Source organism: Passer montanus, unplaced genomic scaffold (genome assembly GCF_014805655.1).
Source record: "Passer montanus isolate IOZ18808 unplaced genomic scaffold, ASM1480565v1 scaffold75, whole genome shotgun sequence".
NCBI lineage: Eukaryota > Metazoa > Chordata > Aves > Passeriformes > Passeridae > Passer > Passer montanus.
The window spans coordinates 1,596,836-1,619,933 of NW_024372702.1; the positions used below are offsets into that span (position 1 = coordinate 1,596,836).

At 36.7% G+C, this 23,098-nt stretch overlaps 1 protein-coding gene across 15 annotated transcripts in view; it reads right to left on the reverse strand.

The window, feature by feature from the left end:
* Positions 1-309: 309 nt before the first annotated feature.
* LRRC4C (leucine rich repeat containing 4C) overlaps positions 310-23,098 on the reverse strand; it is a 485,302-nt gene continuing 462,513 nt past the window's right edge. For 14 of the 15 annotated variants that reach the window (XM_039731024.1, XM_039731023.1, XM_039731022.1 and 11 more), the window contains one exon: positions 310-2,956. In XM_039731024.1, coding sequence (XP_039586958.1) covers positions 998-2,914 — 1,917 coding nt within the window. In that variant the 5' untranslated portion in view covers positions 2,915-2,956 and the 3' untranslated portion in view covers positions 310-997. Of the gene's footprint in view, positions 2,957-3,792; positions 3,895-23,098 lie in introns of those variants that run through there. The other variant, XM_039731033.1, reaches the window with a different exon arrangement.

A 23,098-nucleotide genomic window follows, 5' to 3' on the forward strand; every position in this document is an offset into this window, starting at 1 on the left:
GAGACAACTGAAGTTCCTTGCAAAACCTTTCTGGCACTGTGAAAGCATCTTGTGATATAGTAGAGACAATTGCAAACACCATTAGAAGGAACAATCTCAGTCTTGCATTAGAAATCAAATACTCTTATTTGCCAGTATGTTGTTTTCATAAGCTAAAATGAAAACTGTGATATCCTTCAGTAATGATCCAAAATGGTTTAATCATTCTTTTTTAAGTGATTGTGTTTTGGACCATCAGAGCAGATTATCATAAGAATTTTAACAAACTTTTGATGTTTAAAGCCACACTAAGAATGAGTTATATCCAAGTACAGAAAAAAACCAATATTTTATTTATAATCTTAGTTTAGTGTTTGAACTACAAATTCTGGTTCTAGAATTGCTTAAAAGATCATGGGTTTTATAGGCTTTCACAAGTAAATTAATTTTTGGTTTGTATTTTTTACTATTTTTTTCCATTTTTTTTCACACAATGGTGCTTTCGGTAAATACAGAGCAAATCATTACATGGAGAAAAAAGGTTTACTTGTTTTTCTCACTTGCAAAGTTACTGTTATTACTCCATTCTCTGTTGAATAATTTCAAAAAGGGCATGAGAAAACAAAAGAAAAAAGAGAAAGTGACAAAATAGACCGAATCTCACCACTAGAATTCACCATAAAAATTCCCAAAGTGTAACAGAATTCTTACAAAATTTCCTAGATCAGTTCTTTTAGGGAATCAAGATCTCCTATGAAAAATATGGCAAATGGGAGACAGGGTAGGTTGGGCAGGAAAACGGGAACGAGGAGGGTAAATAACTGCAGCAAAAACAGGTTCTGAGGAATACACATAATTTTGTCTGCTTTAGATCACAATAGAATTTTTAATAAATAAATTTCTTTTTCTTTGTAAAGACACTTTTGAAACAGTAGATTTAGCCCAGTCATTTGTGTCATTTGTTTTATAAACCATCTTTTGTTGTCCCCCCACCCCACCCCTTAATGTCATAAATGTTTTAGATTTGAGTCTCTTGAACATTGTCTTTCGAGTTCATTCGGATCAATAACGGTTCATGCACTGAACTGTGTATTGAATTTATTGTGTTAACTGTTGTTGTGTGGTTGAAAGGAGATTTATAAGAGTTATAGTGATTTAAGTGCTCATGCTCTATTGCTGGCATGGGCAAATGACTCTCTATGGGTGTGTCACCTGTAAGCTCATCATCCACATTAATGATCTCTACAGTCCGTGTTGGAGCATGATGGTTCTGCCGGTGATGCTGTTTCCTCATTTTGTAGAAAATTACCAGCATCACAGCTGCCATGAGAGTGATAGCCACAAAACAACCAATTATGATTTTGGTAGTCTTCATAACCTCATCTATTCCTGGGATCCCGTTGTTTGCGTCCGTCACAGGAATGGTGAATGTTTTTTCTGTTGATCTTGTGCTCTGTGGAGTGAGTGAGGTTGTCATGTTAATGGTTTCCCAGTTGGTAACTGGTGTGGGCCCAACCTGCTCTGTGGTCTGTGCCTCATCCTGAGAAGGTTCCACAGTCTCCACCGTGACGGTTGAAAAGTACGTGTAACCAGGGTTATCCAGGGCGGTCACATTCAGCGTGGCAGAAGCAGTGGTATTCCCAACAGAGTTACTCACCATGCATGTGTACAAACCCGTGTCTTGCACAGTTACCTTTGTAAAATTTAACGTGCCATCACTGAGCACAGCAATCCGAACTCTGTATGCCCCATGCGTCATTACAGATCCATTTGGAGTAATCCAAGATACAGAGGTCAGGGAGGTCGATGCCCGGCATTTCATCTCTGCAGCCATGCCTTCTGTGACGTTGAGGTCTGCTGGTGGCTCCACTATGACTGGAGCATAACATGTGAAGTAATTCAGGTCCAGCTCACCAATGTACCTTCCTTTTAAACTGGGGGGCGTGTGGCAACGGGCACAGCATGCAGTGTTGGAGGGTGCCTTGTCTTTAATCCACCAGCTGAGCCAAAGGATATCACAGTTGCAGTTCCAAGGATTGTGATGCAAGTGGATCCTTTCTAGGCGGAGCGGTGTGAACAGGTCATGAGGCAGTAGTGTTAGATTGTTGTGTGCCAGGTTGATCTCTACAAGTGACTGAAGGTTATCAAAAGCATTCCTTTCTATCACTTGAATCTGGGACTGTATCATCCACAATTTCTGAAGATGCATCAACCCTTGGAAAGAACCTGGCCGGATGGCAGTCAGGTGATTCCCAGAAAGATCTAACTCATCCAGTTTTACAAGCGGAGTAAGGTTAGGAATCTCTCGAAGATTGCACATGGCAAGGTTCAAATACCTCAAGTTGGACAGACCTTCAAAGGCACCTTCTGAGATGTATGAAAGCCTTTTCAATTCCCCCAAATCCAGCCTCCGGAGGGAAGGGATTCTGTTAAAAGCATAAGAAGGGATGCTCTCAATGGGGTTATTTCTCAACCACAGTTCCTTCAGTTTTGATAGGTATACAAAAGCCCCATTTGGGATAGTGGTCAGACGATTGTCAAAGAGTTCCAAAGTGTTGAGATTGGCCAGACCATTGAAAGCCCCTATTTCAATTGTTCTGATGTGATTCCTGCTGAGCTGCAGGATTTCTAGGTGCCTCAGATGCTTGAAGCTATTAACTTTAATGATCTGAATCTGGTTCTCATGGAGATTGAGTAGCCGGGTGTTGGTGGAGATGCCGTCTGGCACGTCTCTAAGATTTTTCCGTACACAAATCACTTTACTGAACTGGTTGCTGCAGGAGCAGACAGAAGGGCAAGTTTGAGCCCTCACTAGACCAGCCACCACAAGAAGCTGAAGAGCCAACAGCACCACAAGCAGGGGGTCAAATAGGGCCCTGTTAAACCTAGGACCTATCATTATCTGCTGTGGATGTAAGGTCATCTTGTTCAACATTCATAATTTATTTGGTGTTGGTCCTTCTGGAGTTTGAATCGTCTGAAAGAAAGGAAGAAAGGAGAACATTAACTTAATCTCAAATAATTATGTTCTCTCAACAAAGGCTTTCAAGCCTTTTCAGTCAACTTTACCAATTTCTTGAAATACAATACTGAGAACGGGTATAGAATTCCTAATATTATTTTCTGTACAGATATGTATGTCAACTGCAACTGGCAATGAGATAAGAAATAGCCATACATTAGTTCTCCTGCACATTCCAATGTACAGTGTATGCAGGTGGATGGCAGATAAGAAGTTCAATCACAATGAATGCCCAAAAGAAATGTAACTCAGGGGAGAGCTGAAAGAAAGGACAAGCATTTAAAAAGGCAAAAGTTAGTAACATAGGAGTCTAATAAGATGGAATTATCAGAGTATTCAAGGTGTTAACCTTTTTTACACATTGCAAGAGAAGAGATAATATGAAAAGCAAGTTTCTGGTATTGGTAAAAATCTCTTGTCTATACAAACATGATTCCTGAATCAGAGTTTAACTAGAAGTAAGTCTCTAAAACTGACTGTCATACAGATGACAGGGCAAGATCTTGTCTATAAGAGTTAAAAAAAATTAAAAATTAAAATAAAAAAGTATACTGAGCATCATCCAATTTAATGATATGTCCTATTCAATTATTTTGTTTGGCACCAGCAGCAGAGAAACAGTCATTAGCAAATGTGTACTGAACACAGAAATGAGAATAGCCATTTATTTAAATGCTGAAAAATATCCCTGTAGCTGCAGGGCTGGCAGTTTCATTGGCACCTTGAAAAAACTCTCAAAAAATTCTTACTGCAAAGGGAAAAAAGACCTTCACACTACAAATGATCATTACCATTTTAAGAACTTCAGCACTGATTCATGTGCGGCAGTTTTTATAGTCCCCAGCCTTCGGTTCATTTTCAATCTGCTGCTCAGTTCAAGATTCCTCTGTTGCTGAGATTAATGAAATTTCTTATAAATCAGCCAAAAGTGAAGTCTTAGGAATTACAGCAAGCTTAAAGCATATTTATAACCCAGAGCACCCAGATGGATAGTACATATATATTCAGTAAAACAAAATACCATAAGGCAACAGTTTTCCACTCTAGGCTCCAAACAGATTCATTTTTTGTAAAAAATAGAAACCCTTCTTTAAAAAAAAAAAGCCCAAAAAAACCAAACCAAAAAACCACCAAACCAGGAAAATATATTAAGTTTCATCTCACAGCAATTGATTTAATGAAACACTTTTTTTCTCACTATATATTCAGACAATGTGTTTTTGAGAATTCATTTCTGCATTTTTAAAAAACCTGTTATAAAGGTTCAGAGGTAGCAAGTGTTCGCATCTCATTTTTAATAATTTACTGCAGAAAAAGCCAATATAACGGTTAAAAACCTGTGAAGGGAACTAGAAAGTCTGGGCTGTATCTGTATGTTTGATCTCTTTATATGTGCCATTTATAAAACATCGTTCTTGTTATGAAAAATTCATGAAAGTAATGTGTTTTGCAACCTTGAGCAAGTCACTTCTCTCTCTGCAACTTACGAATCTGTCCCATGGCTCTGGAGAACCCTGTGGCAGTAGTGTTAGGTGTTACTGCTCCCACCCTTCTATCCCTTCCCTCTGCCAACAGCTGGACTCCTGAACATCAGCTTCATGGGTTTAGGATAATGTACTTGACTAGATGAGGGGGTCTCTGCTCTACACACCTTCCTTTTCACTGCAGGACCACAAGGTCACTTATCTCTTCAGAGGTGCTGAACAGGATATGTGGAGGAACACTCTAACCACTAAAATTCAAGGTTGCTTGCAAAATCCATCTGCAGTAAAGCTATATTCAAAAAGCAGGTGAAAAGGTCATAGTTCCCATCTTTCTTACACAGTTATGAAGAAAAACCTGCTGTTGTGGTCAAAAGAATTCTATTAGAGGCTAATATCAATTTTAGGGTTCTTAATTAAGACCTCTGATTAATGAATTTTTTTTTTGCAATAATTTGTTTTTCTTTATCATTTTCAAAATTCTTCTAAAACTTATACTCTAAGGACTTGGACTGAATAATGAATTCCATTAACAAGTAATAAAACAGGCACAGAAACACAACAAACTAATTATTTTACCATTGCATTGGTGCAATACTTTTGTCTTCACTGAAAGTGGGATGAGAACTCAGCCTGCTATGTCTGCCTTCAGAGCTGCCAGTTATCCTTGTGTACAAGGCTGCTGAGGCACAGGCAGCACGTGGGGCTTGGAGAGGCACAGGAATCTTCTCAGACCAATCCAGTACTAAAGGCCAGCTTTGTAGGATGCCGTATAGTTCCTCTACCTTTCTTTTTGTGATTGTCTGGTCTCAATCTTGTATCCTGGATTCCCTGAAGGACCAGGAAAACTACAACATTTATAGAACAAAAAAGTACAGAGAAATAAGAAAGGCCATGGGTGAGCAAGCACCTTCAATGTCAGGCTGTGCATACACCAAGTCCCTTCAGCTGCTCTTTTCTAGCCTCCATGAAGCTGATGATCCCAAGCCATGCTGCAAGTACTCCAAGGCACTTTCCTCCTGTTCCAATTACTTGAACTTGAGGGTATCTCCCAACATTTCCTTTACCTAGTTCTTAATCCAGAAATCTTCCCTTTCCATCACAACACATACGCTCCATGGGGGGAAAAAAATCACTTGAGTACATTATTAAAACAAATAAATTATCTAGTTATGAGACTGATCAGTAAATGTTGTCTAACCCAAACCAAAGTCTTTCCATGTCTCTGTTGCAAAAAGATTTTTGAAAGAAATGCTTTTATCTTCTAATGATAAATTCCCTATATCCTTCCTATTTTTGGTTATTGACTGAAACAATGAATCATTTACATAGAACAGCTTTTCCTTGAACTGAAGGCCAAAATTGCGTGTGGCTTTTACATTTACTGTTCTTCCTAGTCCTGTCCTATGGATATCTCAATCAAACATATGCCTCAGTACAACCATCTATCAAAGACCTCCAGGGAAATCTGACACTGTCAGGTTTCTGTAAAATTCATATCTGTGCATACTTCAAATACAAGTTTGGTTACTGACTAATTGATAGCTTCTCTGAGTCTATAATTCTGAAGACAGGACCACCATTTTGTGATATGTGAATACAAAGTTTTAGATATGTTTTCACACTTATTGGTATGTTTGATCTTTCTGTGTCTAAATCATATCTTGCTTAATATACAAGTACAGAATATCTATATTGTTATCCCTCTGCAACATTTTCCAGGAGGCAGTGAGAGCAAATCTTAGTTTTGCATCCACCACTTGATTTAACTTTGGACTTAATTTATATTACTTGACTTTTTGCCCTGTCCTTTGTTAGTAAAGGAAGCAAAATGAAATTTTAAGGACAAGACCACACTAAGTGGATTTGGTGCTGCTAAAGTACAGGCAAGATGATGATCCAAAAATGTGACCATGACCAACAGAAAATATACTAGGAAATACATTGCTAGTCCTCACTTCCAGCTGCCGAGGTTTGCATGAGGCTGACATACAGCAGTAAGATTCCTGGTGGCTGGAAGAATGTAGTAAAAAGATCCTTTCTTTTGTACTGGTTGTTTTCCAGAGCTCAGAGCTTAAATATTCAGGGAGTCTTGGTGCAGGTATTTCATATCAGGGCAATTTTAAATCATAAATTCTTGGAAATACCCTAGGAAAAAAAATTTAGCCAGCACAAAATCACAGTGGAAAATTAATTTAAAGTCTTGAAGGGTGTTATGGAAATATTTTAATGGGCTTTACATAAAGATCCATCTGGAGCTCTGTACTAGAGTTATTTGCTATTCAATTCCTATTTATGCTAGAGACACCGAAGGTTTAGCTTTACAAGCCCACACATGGAACACAGACCATCAACCAGCATCTTTAGTCTTTGTTGACACCTCTTTGTCTTCTAAGTAACTTTTTTTTTATTTTTCTAGTACCAAAATAGCAACTCTACAGTCAATTCAATATCACTAGTGCCCTCTGCTGTGTAGACTAAAAATTTAGTTTAAAATGTTAAGAATTTCCTTACTGCACAGTCAGTTCCCCAGATACAGTACAATTATCAAATGTGTTTCCAAACATGACCTTAAGTCTGTCGGTGGCACTGCTCTAATTACCACAGCATATATCATCTGCTTTTTTAGCAGTATATTCTGTAATGTATATTCTCTTTATGGCCATGGAGACATTCCCAGACATATATGGAGAGCTGTTCATTTGGTTTTCTATTTTCACAGAAATAAAAACCTTTTTTTGGAAATCGGCATTTGATACGCATGTTCTCGTCTCTATAGCTTATCTGGCTCTCTGTTACTCTCGATGTACTACACATTTTCCTCGGAGCTAAAAGCACTGCCCTCTTAAGATCCAGTGCAGAAGACAAAGCAAGGGATGACAGAACTAATCTACCTCTGCAGCTGTGCACAGTGCAACTTTCCAACTTTCCTTAGGGACAGCTTGGAGTATGCTGTGGTTACCCAATTGAATGGAACTTTGCCAAATGTGTATGCAGCGGTAGAGGTACCTTCTTTATGCTTTATGGGCCAGGTAATACTATGTCCTTTATTTCTTTTTTTTCTTTTTTTTTTTTTTTTTTGTAATTAGGTCTTGGGCCTTATGTGCTTTGTTCTCCCTTTGCTATACTACCAGGAGAAAGTGACTGTGCTCCCTCTGGTTGCTGAAGGATTTTTTCTGTAATGGGGGTCTTTGATAACAAAAGAGAACTTCCACAACATTTCCAAAGATCTGCCTAATGAGGTATGGCAGGTGGTAAAGATATTTCCCCAAGCTTCAGTGACCCTTAGCTGGATCACTGGCAGTTTAGTTGCTGTTGGCAACTCGTGCTTTGCTCTCTCTCTTGTCTGTGGGCCTATGAATAAGTGCCTCAGCAGCAGAGCTGTGCAGTGCAAAGGCCATGGCTGTATCCCAATATATGGTTTAAGATACAGTATGATCCAGCACACCTGGGTTCATGCTGTACCACTGCCATGAAAAAAATTGAGACATGATGTTATATGTGCTGCATTGAAAATATAGACAGAATTTATCAAGTATCAGGTGTTTAAACTATCACAGCAAAATTACATAAACCCAAATACATCACAGTTAAGTCTCAGCTGAAAAATTGTTAAATCACAAGAACTCTCCCCCAGCCTTTCCCAGAAAATTTCAGGATGAAAAGCATTCAAATAACTTTTTTCAATTTTTTTCAAGTTGACAAGTATGTGGATGCATTCAGAAAATGTATCTTTGCTTTTCTCTATATAGCGCAGTTATGTATGCTGTACCTCACACCCTTTTAAAGAGGTTTTCTGAGAGAAAAACCCTTTAAAATGATATCTGCATTTTTTCAGAGAACAAACCACTCTACAGTTGCAAATTAAACAGCAGATTTCCAAACATGTGAAAAGGAGCTAGGTGCACCAAGCAACTAATTATGCTGGGAAGTCTCTTCCGGTAGCATCTGCACTGGAGAATTGAAAATATTTTCTGTATGGAACAGAGCTTGGAGTATGGCAGTAAAAATAGGTCCAAATCCCAGGATGACCTTATGCAGAAGTAACTCTTTTGACTCTCTTTTCAGGAACTCTGAATGCTCCAAGGGCCTGAGACTGATCCCCTTTTGGCAGCAATGGCAGCAGAAGCAGCCAAGGGAATTTCAGTGTAGAGACATGCACACAATATGCTTTAGCTCCACCAAGTACTGAAACACACAAGGGTTAGCCTTCGTCCCAGAATAGAGACTGAACTGTGGGCAGGGAGCTCCACCGGGGTCAGAAATGCTCTGCCAACATCTGCTCTGCAAATGCTCCAGTAGCCTCACATGTGTGTCCCCATATGGCTGTGCAGGGTTGGGCCGATGGAACCACATTGCCAGGGATTCACTCACCATAATCTCCTGCCCACCTCACCTCCCCCCTTTTCTCTCTGGAAATACCTTTCCACCTGGCTGAACCCTCAAGGACTTGAGCTCTCAGTTCAAGAGCAGTGCAAGCAGCTTGCATTCTGTTCCTTGCCCCTACACAGTACAATGACACCACTCTCTTCTTCCATGGGATGCTTTTGTCACTAAAAAAGGAACACGTGCTATGCTCTTAACAGACAACTACAAAACATCATCATGCAAAATCAGTTAAATGGTTTATAGCAGGTTTATAATTTTTAAATTGTTTCCTTTTTCTAATCTTATTTTTTATTTCTTCATGGGTTTCTTCCTATCAGACATGTTTGGCTTTTTTAGAACAGACTGATCTACAATGAAACCCCATGTCTATGACTATAGAACTGGGTAACTTTATCTACATTGCTAAAAATCAGTTTTCCCTTTTCACTTCTATAGGACTTTAAAAGTCTTAACAACAGTTAAGGGAGCCATTGCAATAATGTCTAAAGTCTTGTGAGGTTTCAAAACCCAGCAGTTTTTATCTATTTGGTTTTTTTATTTTATTTTTAGTTAAATACAGTGAAGGCCAAAACAGGCTAGATAGGCAGCCCTGCAATGCAAACTGATTACTCATGAGACCAGACAAATCAAAACACTCACAATGCAAATTATTCTCCTCTTGGCATGTTTCACTGTTTTGCTCTGGGACATAGCTCTGTGCCCCCTTGAAGCATTTAAGTGTAAGAGGCAGAGTGGATATTGCTGTACCATAGATACTTCCTAGCTCTCTCCTGCAAGCCTTTTAAGACTCAACTGAATCACTAAGACACTGATCTGAAAGACCTAAATGTGATTGGACACATTCAATCCTCCTGAATCACCACTGATTTCAGGGGAGTTCAATCAAGGGTGAGTTTGACCCAGTCTGTCTTTTTCTTCTTGTCTTTCATTTTTTTATACAGAAAACAGTTTTATTTCACCCACCTAATTTTCCAGCATGATTTAATGTTTCCTCTCTCATTTCTTCCTAAGGTTTAAAATTTTCTCTTTCACATCAGGTAAAACAAATTAACATGAAATAAACCTTTTAAAAATGAGAATTTGAGTGCACATTGGTCCAAGCAAAAATATTTGCATTTTAGCTAAAAATTAAAATATTTCACAATGCTTGAACCTCAATCAGTCTGGTATTTCTCTTTATTTATAAATATAATTTTACTCTTAAGCATCGTTCGCAGTTTGTATCCTCAGTAAAACTAATTTCACAGGAAAATCATAGAAAACATCAGATAATATGTAATGAATGTTTCTTAAGGACAAACTTAGATATCTTAAGAGGAATTATATTACTTCTTTGTTGTCTTCTCCCTGGATGCCACTCCAGGGAGTCACTCCAAAGGTGATGAGGACAGAACAATCCCAACTTCTCTGTTCAGACTGTTCACAGTTGTATGAATAGGAGCAATCTATGAGCTATTCACAATTAGCTAAAATACTTTCATAAAAGCCACCACAATACAGCTTGGTTCTAGTGCACCCAGAAACATTCTAGAATTTTAATTGGAATTAACTTTTAAGTGGGTTAATTCTATTGCATTAAATCTTAGTGTGGACATTCTTATTTAGAATTTAATTTAACCTAAATTGAATCAAGGCCACTGTAACTTCAATTAAGAGTGTCCATAAAAGAATGTAATGTAGTTTAGCTAGTCCCTTTTCAAAGTTAATTTGGATTCATTTTCTTGAGACCCCATATAGACATTAGGAACTTTTGTTCTGTATTGACTTGGGCTTGATTCAAAACAATTACATAAAGGTAAAAAGGTTTTCTACCTCATCACTGATCCCCCTGGGTTACTGAAGTTCCATTTTGCTTCCCTAATTCAGTTGATTAAATACATTTTCTCTGTCATTTTGTTGTTTGTTTCATCTCATACCTCCTTCTGGACAGATACTTATGTAGGGGAAAACAGGCAACTGAACAACAGAAATTTTACAATAGCCTGATAATAAAATTATCTTAATTACAGAAGTCTGTCATGGTACCTCACGTGCCAACCATGATATAAGAGGAAGTCAGAGAAACACCTTCAAGATTTCCCTCTCTTATGGCAGAAATATCTTAGTGAGCAATAATTAAATAGCACTATTTCTATAACTATGCTTTCTTGATTACTTTTTCATTCATTATCAAACTAAAATCACAGATCCATGTTAGGAAGGCATTTGAGAACCACAACAAAATTAGCACAAAACCAACCTTAATAGAAACTATATACTGTTCTAAAGCTCTGGTCCAAAACAGCACAGGTTTTAGTCCTGTCACACTGGGGTCATTTTTTGAAATACTATACTAATTTTTGGTTTTAGAGGTGATTGAACGTCTGTTTAACATCTATTGAACATAGTACAGTGATACTTTATTTCAAACAAACTAGTTTTGGTCCGGTATAATATTATCAATTTTTATACATGGAAACATGAAATTTTAAATTAACATCCTTTTTAAAAATGTACTAGAACATTTCAAACTGGTAGGTAAAAATCTATTACTTTATGTAGCATTAAAGTTTGTGTCTTTTTAAAAATGGAAAAGCAAAAATGTGCAAGGCTCATGGAATCCAAGGTATTAGCCCTGATTACTTTCAGAATTTTCTCACTACTCACAAATGATCAAAAGAGATGTGGGAAACGTCAGGTCAGAACAACCTAAGAATGCATATACAAATGTAGCCAGTATAATGAAGAGAAACAAACAAACAAGCAAACAAAAACCAATTAGAATATATGCTTGCACTTAAGAAAGTTTCATCCTAACCTTAGGAAATTGGAATCTAGTTTTTAAAATCCAAAACATAATTTCCTATGTTACAATATTTGCACTTGTCTACTGAATGTGCTAACACTGAATAATCCTGTCACCCATACACATAATCCTCTGAGCCTTGTTGAGCTCTGGACCTCAGCAGATAACACAGACAAGAAGACAAAAATATTTTAGTTTGATGAACATTTAATTCAGTAGGAGTTTTCTATACTTCTCTACAGTTTGGCAACAGAGATACCCTGGTAAAAGCAGAAGTAATTTTAAAAGATTTGAAGATTACTTTGATGTTAGCAAATCAGAGAATTGTCCATTTCAGTGGCATGAAAAGATCGAGTTTGTACAATAATAACTGCAGTTTTTCCAAATGCACTTTGTATTATGTAAAACAGAGGAGACTGAGGGATGAAAGGAAATTATATTAAAGCAGCCATGGAAAACCTTCATCAACATTTTTTTGCAGTATGATTTAAAATAGGTATCTGCCTATCATCTATGCCATGATGATGTGTCAAGAACAGTGTTCTCCTGTTTTCGTGTTTTAATTATTTGATGCTGAGCTGGAGAAGTGCTTGATAGGTATTTCATAACCTTGATAACCATAGGCTGTATTGTTAATATGTATTATTTCAAAATACCTTCTGGGAAAATCATACCCGGCTAACAACACACTAAAGCACCAGAGTCCATTTTGCACCATTGCATTTATAGTGGCTAACTGAGTCCAAATTACTTCCTCAATTCTGTTAATAAACAAAGCAACAAAGAGAAAAAGAGAAATGAGTTAAAAAGTTAAGGCTGCAAATAGCCTTGAGTCTAGCAAATGATGGTTAAACTTCTTGTCCTTGTAACTATGGAAACCCCTTAAGGTAAGAGTGGAACACAGGCACTTTGTGGTCTGCAATTTACAAGCTGTTTATTTAATTATGAAGGAATATGAAACTGTTAGGGGCAATGCAATTATCCTACTGTGATAGTGTTTTGAAAGAAAAAATAGGTACAGAAAAATATAAGAAGTTAATTTTTTGGAAAATTACTTGTTTCAGGAATTCAATGAAACTGCAGCACATTGTTTTTTACTGAAATCTGCGATTTTTTTTTTTCCCCAAAGAGAGTGAGGAGCCAAAATTAGTAATACGACATTTTGCCATAATATCCCTCAGTAGATTCATAGTAATTATGTCCATTCTATGCTTCATGAACAAAACCAATGTCAGGGTGTATTTCAATTAAACCCTAGGTGTTACCAAAGTGCACTACAGCCAGAATAGCAAGCACATTATTACCAGCTCTATCACTGTTGGGCAATGAACAGGTCACAGGTTCTCTTGTGCACAGCATTTGTACACCTTTAAATATCACAGGTGGGAGAATGTTTCAATTCAATTTAGGAGGCAGCTAGTGAAATAAAATTAAGAGTGAAACTATATGGTGACTCAGGGGGACTATAACAACTACTTACAAGTATTTTCCTGGATCTGAACAACAAACTTTGACCTGAGAGTTGTGTTATTGAGAATTGCTTGAATGTAGTGACCCCAGGGCCCTTTACATACTATGGGAGTTTTTGGTGTCAATCTGTCATTCACTGGATTGCCATAATTAGATGTCAAACACACCCTCACAAGACCTCTGGGAAAAAAGACAGGTAATATTATTCTTGTTTACAGCTGAAGAATTTGAAGCAATAATGGATTAAATTAGTTACCAAAATTTAGGATGTGTATATAAGACTCTTTGCCAACATGAGCTTCACACTCTATACTGGCCACATGCAATACATGTATAATCAAGAATCTGCTGCAAGTTGTTGACACTATAAATGGCAAAACTGAAGATATACTTTGGGACTTTGAAACTGCAATTTGTTATGCTACTCCTACTTGAAATTCATTGGAGTCTTCTACCCAGACAACAAAGCACAGACATCAGTCCGGATGACTTGAGATGCAGTCCAATCCTTGCAACAATGATAATGATAAAATTACTATAAATTATAAAAGCTGAAAGCAAATTCCTTCCATAGGATTGTATAACTGGCAAAATGTGGCATTCATTATAATTTGTAGTCATCCAAATAAGGAAATGTAAAGCCCTTGAGATAGAACAACAGTTCACCTTCAGAGCTAGCCTCAGCAGCTGAAGAAGGAGAGGGAAGACCAAGTGGATTTATCTCCATTCAGCATCACTCTCCATGCCCAGCCACCCAGCCAGGTATTCCCATGGTGTGGACAAGAGAGCACCCAATGAAGTGTTCTCCTGTCCACACCATGGGAAGTTATTTTCTCCAGGAAAAAGCTGTGGAAGACAGTGCCAAAGACTTTACTAAATTCCAGGAGAACAACATCCACAACCCTTCCCGCATCCACTAGGTGGGTCACCTTGTCACAGAAGGAGATCAGGTTAGTGAAGCAAGACCTGCTTTTCCTAAACCCGTCCTGGCTGGGCCTGATTCCGTGATCCCCTATACCTGCTGTGCAATGGCACTCAAGGTAATCTGCTCCATGACCTTCCCTGCCATGAGGTCAGACTGATATAAACTCTACAAATCTCATTTTCATTAGCTATATTCTCTCAAGTGTCAATTCTTCTCTAACGAACACGTTTCTGACCTGGGAAAGGACTCATGCTGTTTCATGTATTACAGTACTGTTGAAAGATAATGTTTCAAAAACAGTTTCACTCCAAAGGGACTAATTACTAAAGTTTTAATTTCTAGATTCCAATAATTAGTTAATTAACCCCCAAATATCTTTGTATAAAGCATAATCATAGGGTCACACATGCACATATAAGATGACATTTGGATTTTACCTTAACAGGGAATAAGCATCCTTTAACCAACTTAGCTTAGTCAGGCACTGGAAGCAAAAAAAATGAGACAGAACTAGGTCCAGTTTTATAACTATGTCAACCACTTTAACATGGCAAAATAAAATAATTATATATTTTAACCAGTTTTAATTTTATTAAAATGTTAAATTAATTCTGGAGTAACTTAATATTGGAGCACTGTGTTTCTATATGTGCTGAAATATGACACTAGAAAAATCCCATATCATCCATCTCAATGCATTTTCTTGAGGTATCCAAGACATAGTGCATATCTTTCCAGAATATCATCTGATTCAAGAATTGATAATATAGATCTGCCTAGCAAGTTATGATTAACAATGAGAGCTTTGAATGAAGCTTGGTGAAAATCCAAGTCTTTAAAGAAATTAGTGAGAAAATGTGGCAAAATACATGAGTTATTCTAATTTTGTCCAGACAACCTATAAAGCTAAGAATCATAAATTATAAAGATAGATGTTATCTCTCTAGAACTTCATACTACAGGAAGTCTTATAGAGAAAAATAATAGATTACTTTTCACACAGACATGGTTTTAAAATTGATGAATACACCTTTTTTTAATGGAATATATTCTCTACACAAGCTCCTTATAACCTGCTCATCAAAATCACCGGCCAAATTCAAAGTATTATTACACCAATGTGAAAGTCATATCAGATCCAGGAAAACTAGCTTATAATTCTTTAGAAGATAATAATTTTCACTATGGTGCTGTGTATCTGCTTCAAGCTACCAAAAGGCTCTAATGCCCAGTTATCAGCAGTGCTGCCTGCTTGTTCAGCTGTTCAGACTCTTAAATGCTGATACAGTATTCTATGTGCATGAGCTCACCACACACTTGCATTTTTAACTAGTTCCATGAGAGACAATCATAGGTAAAAATTTAGTCCTACAGAAACCAAAAGGAGTTTTGCACTTGGTTTCACTGGAGTCAGGACTCCATACCGTATATCAATGAGAATTTACTATATAGTGCCAACTGCAGATTATTGCTGATGTAAGCACTAGGGCTTTGATGACATTCTTTTAGGATAGTTTTCAGGGATATGAAAATGTAATTTTCATTTAATTAAAACTGTCACAGAACATAAAAGGAAAAAAAATAGTAACTGAGACAGCTAAAAAAGAGTTCCTATAAATAAAAGTTGGCTATAAAAAAACCAGTAATACAATATTTTAAAATGTCAATATATTAATGCAGCTGATTTAAAGCAGCTGTCATACCTTATGGTAACAACTAGCTTCCAGAAAAGGAGAACGTTACTGATAAAGACCCAAGTATTGAATTTAAGTTATTTTTTCATTCTGTTCATTGAAAGATACAGTTATTATAGGCAACACCTGATCTGGTCAATAGTTAAAGATGATAAGGCAGTCGTCCTGTGAAGTATCTGAAGACTTTTGGCATCATCAGACACTCTCCCACCAGAGTATTTCGCACCAGTTCCATGTACTTGTGAGCTACTAAAAGCAATGATAAATACAAGTGTTAATTGGCATTTAAATATCAATGATACACAGCATGTCTATTGCCAACACTGCGATGTCTTGCAGACCTGCATCGCATGGTGGATATTTTAGACTGGAAGATTACACAATTAACTGTAGAGTGGATTTTGCTATCTACCTACAGGCAAATACAGTTCTTTGCCTATTTCTAGAGGTATCCACTTGTGCAAGAATGCCTAATGGCAGCTATTACCAAGTAATTGTCTGTCATTGTCTGCCTTTCATCTGCAAGAATAGTTTTAAAACTTGGGTTCAAGCATCTTAAGAAAAGCACCTTAATTTCTTATTCATATTGTTGTTCATATCTTCATTACTTAAGAAAGTTCAGAAAGTGAGAAAATGTAATCACAGCAACTAGAACCATCAAAGACTTCAGGGGGTTCTGTCTCACAGTCTTCACATAGAGGCATGGAGATTTCCTTTACTAGACCTGATTTCTGGGATCTAAATCGCAGAAGGATTTCATGGAAGACAGGACAGCTGCTATGTATCAGAGATAAGGAACATGCACAGATTTAAGAATTTCCTCTGACACTGCAGCCATAGATCTAAATCTAAGCTATGACTAGCTGGGAGGGAATGATGGAAAAAAATATATATAGGGAAAAGAAAGTGATATACATAACACTTCCCTGTAGCTGTTCTTTATAACTTTTTTCTCCTTTTCAGTAGAGTGAAGACAACATTTTTCTGTGTAATTCTAGGAAATTATCTGAACTTAGACCAATTTCCCAGATGGGATAAACTGGAGTTGTTTCATTCAAGTCAATGAAACCAGATGATTTTTATTTCAGTTAAAGGTTGTGATCCTTGGTACCCTCTAAACTAGACTTATTCATTCGTGAAAAATAAGCTTTCTTGGGAGATCTTAGAGCAGCCTTCCAACACCTAAATGGGGCACACAAGAAAGCTGGAGAGGGGCTTTTTACAAGGCCATGCAGTAATAGAATGTGAAAAGTGGCTTTAAAATGAAGGAAGGCAGACCCAGATCAGATATCAGGAAGAAATTCTTTACTGTGAGGCACTGGGACAGGTTGCCCAGAGAAGTTGTGAATGCCCCATTCCTGGAGTTGTTCAAGGCCAGGCTGGATGGGGCTTTGAGTAACCTGGTCTAGTAGATATCTCTGCCCACAGCAGAGGGGATTGGACTGGATGATCTTTAAGACCCCATCCAACTCAAACCATTCTATAATTTCATAGGTTTATGAATATCAAGAGGTTCAGACAGCCAACTGCTATGAAAATTGAGCTTTTATAAAGTAGGCTTAGAATGGTAAAGACAAAACTAACTGTTTTAACCATGAAATAAAGAATTCTGATTGCTGAGAGCTGAAACAATAATAATCATACCTTAAGGGTGGACCTTGCTTTAGTTCTCAAGAAATACAGTTTCCTTTTTCTGAATAATGAGGTATTTCATTTCTCTCTTTTTTCTTCCTTATTGCAATAAATTATGGAGTTGCAATCAAAATTATGAAATAAAAACAGCAGACATAATCCATGTCAAGGAAAGAGAGGTTCTTATCTCCTTTACAATATTGTCTGGTGTACACAAAATTTAGGAGGTTTTGCATTGACTAATAGATGGTAATAGCTTAGAGTTATATATTAGCTTTTATTTAGGTGTTTCCCTGTGTTTTAAATCCTTCATTGAAAAACATCCGTCTGTCTTGTCTGTCCATCCATCCATCCATATCTATCTATCTATCTATGACAGTTACTTTATTTCCCACTGAAACCTAAGTATTTCTGGAGAGACTCATAGCAGGTTTTTTTATAGCTTACCATGTTATACCAAGAAATGTTGAAGACTGCTGTCTTCAACTGAAATCAAATGAAAACTTCAGAAAAATGGGCTATATATCTGTGCTCAAATTTGACATAAAGTAATTAGGGTAAACTTCCCTAGTGTTTTGGAAAATATATATTTGGAAAAGGATTTTGCTCCAAGTGGAGTGGATTTTTCATTCACCTCTATCATGTTAAAGAACAGTTTTTTCTGTCAGAACAGCACTAGAACACTGCTATAGAACTAGACTGGGAGAACAGTCTGCTTTTACAAATTTGACAAAACAGCTTCTTGTAACTTTCCATTTTGTTCAGCAGATACAATAGATTCTTTTTAGGAGAGACACAAAGCTAGGTACCCAATGGGAAGAGACTGGTACCCTACATCCTTTAGCTAACATTAAGCTAAGCACACTGATCTTTCTAATCTTTCCATCAGTATTTGCAGAAACATGTTCCAGACAGTGTCTTTTCCCTGACATTTGTCCTGAGTGAGACAGGGTGTGAGAGATAACTTAGGAAACAGCCATGAATTATCTTAGCTCTTCCTCAGAGAGTAACCATCATTTGGTGGGATCTATTAACATTCAGTGTCTGCTGTCCAGACTGCCCTGAGCAACATTTCTTACTAAAACAGGTAACAAATTAATGTTCAGTGGCAAATACTGGGATTTAAAGTGCACTCTGTAGGTAACCACAAGAAGAGAGCAAAGCTATATTAAAATCTGTTCATAATAATTTACAGCTGTTTAAAGAGGGAAGATTTTCTGCAGCTCCACAAAGCAGCCCAGTAAGACTTCAGTATACTGATGTCAGCAAAACAGTTTAATAGTTCCTCCTTAATGTATAAAAGTAGCATAGTAAGGCACCTTTCAATTTAATTAAGGGTCTTCTAAGAACTGATGAAATTAATTTCTCCTTCTTAAAGAATCCTAAATCCTTATTTTAAAATTTAATTTACCTGAAGTCTGGTGTCCAAGATGTCAGCAATTTCTTTTTTTCCTTAAGTGCAGCACAAATTGTTAAGTAAGTTTAAAATTATATAGCAGCAAAAAGAAAAGATTTTTTTTTTTCTTTTAATGGTTTGGGGTGCTTTTATTCTCACCAGGATCCCTCACATTTATACTAAATACAGCTTCATTTCTCAAAATGAATTTTAACAAGCTGTACTTAAGAATGAGAAATGCACTTACTAGACTATATTCAATTGCTCTTTGTTATTATTTCTTTTTTTACCAAAAGGCAAAGTAAGAATATATTAGGAAAGGAGAGGAGTTTTACTAGTCATTGCTGAACAATATGAACACACAATGCAAAAACAACAGACAATATAGCTGGAAGATGGTACAGAACTACTGCTGTCCTCGTGAAATTCTGATTTTCAGACTGTTGATTCAAGGATTTTGAACTGGGCTTTGCTTCACCTTCCTTGCAGACTGCAAGGAATAATCTGGAAAATGCAAAAATTCCATTTTCAATGATCCTTGGCCATACCACTCTGCCCATTATGTAATGGCACAATCAGCAAAAAAATGAATAAAATTCAAAGATCCATACTTCATACTACAACTAAAATGACCTGACTTTTTATGCTCCTGAGTAAAAGGTCCTTTTTTTCTGAACACATGCTGAATTTTGCTATTTTTGGAATGCTCTCTCAATGGGAAGTTTCAATATAAATTCAGTGCATAGCGACCGCTTCATTCAACACCAAATTAGTTATGGATGCTGAGCCAGTGCTCTATGCCATGAAGAATGCCTGTAGAAAGTCCTGACTGTGTGTAATAGTGGTTACTGTCAAAAATAAAATTCATAGGCCAGATCCACAGCTTGCATAAATCAGTGCAGTGTCACTGGCACAGGCTCTGTCTCACTGCACCCATTTAAATAGTTTCTCAAACATTTCTCAACATCCTCCAACATTTTTGTCCAAGTGCTGGTTCAGGTAACTGCAGGCCAAAGGACATACATTTAAGAAAAACAACAATAACAGCAAAGGATACCATCTCTCTTTGTTCACTATTAATGAGCAAGAATGAAGATTAGGTTTTTTAAAATATTTGTCTGGTAATTAGTTCATTATATTCGTATGGAAATTCTACTTAATACAGTATTTCTCAAAAATGTTTCCACTTAAACAACATCAGGTTCACAAAGATCCTCTACAACAATTTCTGTCTCTGTCCTTTGCAATGACAATTGGATTTCTGTCACAAGGAATAAGCAAGGGGAGGTTCCTAGTAGATGTGGATGATGGCTATGAGGAATTCAGTCTTTGATATGCATGGGAGTCTTTCTTCTGCAATGAAGGTTTGGATTATAAGTAGTTACACTTAAATTCCATTTTCAATCCTGATGAATTATGACTTGCCAAAGCCATGTCAAAATTAACAAACAAATTCAGAATCAAAAGTCACAAGTTCAAGCTTTCTTTTTTCGTGTAAACAATGTTGTTTTCACAACAATATTAAATCCACCTTAGATATACTTTCATCAACTGGTACTAAATTATCAGCTGTTTTGAACTGCAGAAACTAAACTAATCACTTTATCTCCCATATTTGCCCAGTCACCTCACTAAAGGATAACTCCTGTGCCATTGACCAATGAAGTGATTAAGAGGACTTCACAGGAAAAGTTGGAATGTTTCTGTGACACTGCTGTTTCCCACTTGTCCCTTCAGGCAAATGTCATACCCCTTAACAGTATCACATTTTCTTATCCAGTATGCAGAAATATCACCTTTCTGTTTAAAGTTACAGATTTATCTTAAACATGAGTTAACAATTAGAGAAGGTAACAGCCCTTTCATTATTTTGAATGTTTGACTTAGTGTGGCCTTAACAGCACTTCAGTTAACTTAAGAAAAAAACTGCATAAAACTATCAGGACTGTATTAGAAAAAAGTACCCATAATCTTTGATACTGATTCCTTTCTTGCTCACAAGTATGAGATAATAATATTCTTTTATTTAAAGCAGCTGGCTGCAGAATCTGGAAAATGCAAAAAGGCTTTGCCAAGAGAATGAACTTCAAAAATTGTTCTGTAGTTTAACACCTGTAGTTTATTGTCCCAAATGCATTTAAAAGTGCAATGTTCATATACTTTACAGAATCACTTAAAATGTTGGTATAGAAAAAAAAAAAATCATACTTTATGTAGAACTCTAGGTTTGCTGGAAATGAAAGAAGCATTTGTCCAAACAAGTCAGTCTTTCAGAGACTTTTTCCACCCGTACTTCCTTGCCTACATGTAGTATCAGATACCTGATGTATCTGAAAGATCAGTCTTCACAAGTTAATCTTAAACGTGTTATAGAAATACAACATTCAAAATTGGCTTTTGTAAGCAATGTAGGGATTTTTTACTCTGCCCCTCGTTCATTCCCAGTAAAGCTGGGTGGTGTATGTGACATTTGCCATTAGTTGCAACTTTTAGTTGAAGAAAACTATGTCCTGTGCCACAGCTAATGGGGTAATTCCTGCAGCTCTTGTAGCAGAACCTTTGTTCTGCAATACTGAAGATTATAAATTTATGCCCTGCTGCTAAAATATGCTGTTGGGGTCATTACTCAGTCTGAGCTAAAGCTGATTTGATCTTGAAACTCAGCAGAGCAGCTTCCTGACTCAAGATCATAGAATTATAGAGTCTTTCTCAATAAAGGGTCAGATTAAAAAAAAAAAAATATCACAGGGGGGGTAGAAATCAAGAAGCTCATTTCAGCTAATTACTAACACCATATCTGGCTCATTAGTGCCACTGACTCATGTGGTGTGAAAAACCAAATGAAAAGGTTGCACACCAGCAAACTAAACATGAAAAATACTTTTTGTAATTATAAATGAAATAGAATAATTGATTTATGGTCAATTAATCCTCTGACCATCTGAAGTGGTAAATAGGTAAATAATGCAAAAAACATAGGAGAAACTTGTGAGAAAAAAAATATATATAAAACAACTTCTTAATAAGCTGTTGTCTTGTCATAGATTTTTAAAAAAATTTACTTCATCTCCTCCCCTCGTCCAAAACTACTGCTAACAGAACTTAGTGATCAATAGCCTGTTATGCAATACCATGAAATGTACACAGCGGTTTTGATGATAATAAACTATTCAAAAGCTTGGAAATACTTTTTGCAGAGCCTGGGGATAAAAATCTAAAGAACTTAATTTCTACAGATTTTACAAGAGAGTTTTATCCATCCTACAAGATAACCTCCAATCACTATCTAAAAGAAATAATTTTAGTTAGGTTCTGGGGAAGAAATACTGGCCCCAGTAAAATAATTAGAAAAATACTTTCTAATTTCTTCCCACAAGAGGTTCATTACACTCTCTATGTTTTAAGAAGAAAATAAATGCAGTCCTGTTCAATTTGTAGAAGATCTCTATTCTTTTCATGCCTGTTAAATGCTACATCGGGTTCTCTCTCACTCAAATATATTTCCTTGTGAGTCATTTAGAGCTAAGCACAAATACACAGAGATTTAAAGGACTGAAGCCAGCATGCTTCATGATAATCAAATCTTTAATTCCTAAAGTAGGAGTAAGGTATCTACCTAATTTTGAGGATCTGAGCCAGAGCTACTCTTTACAACTTTTTTTTGCATAGTTCATAGTAATTTTCCTGGTGTTTTAAAAGCCTTCTTCTATTGGGTTCAGTTGAGTAATACACAGATCATCTATTTCTAAGCTAGAAACAGAGCCATGTTGTGATGTACTCTAATTTAGGGTCACCCACCCCTTTTATTAGTGTGTGTACTCCAGATAGAAATAAGAAAAAATTATGGAGTGGAGAAAGTGCAGAATTATAATATGCAGTAGATGTTTATGCAGAGGATCTGAAACCATTACCAGTCCTTTGAGACAGTCCTGAGAGACTAGGATTCAACAACCTGAATATTGTGCCATGCAAATGAAACTGAATTGCTTCTGGGGAGAGGTAATGAAATGGGAAGATGAGTGTCTTCATTGCCATTTTCTATTTCATAGAATAATCATGCCTTAAAGCTGCTGAGACCAGTTCCTCAGATACTTGTTTGTGACTTGGGCTTCCAGACAAATCATGACATTTACAAGTGCTGTTTCATCCTTCCAAAGATGTTAGCCCAGCTGACTGTCTATTCTGTTCTTAGCTGAGAGGTGAATACATAAACATACCAAAACATATATATTTCATAGACACACATACTTAAAAAGAGATAGGGACTGGAATTAATTTCTCAAAAGTGGAAATAAACTCGCTTGCCCACTGACTCACCCTAGCCT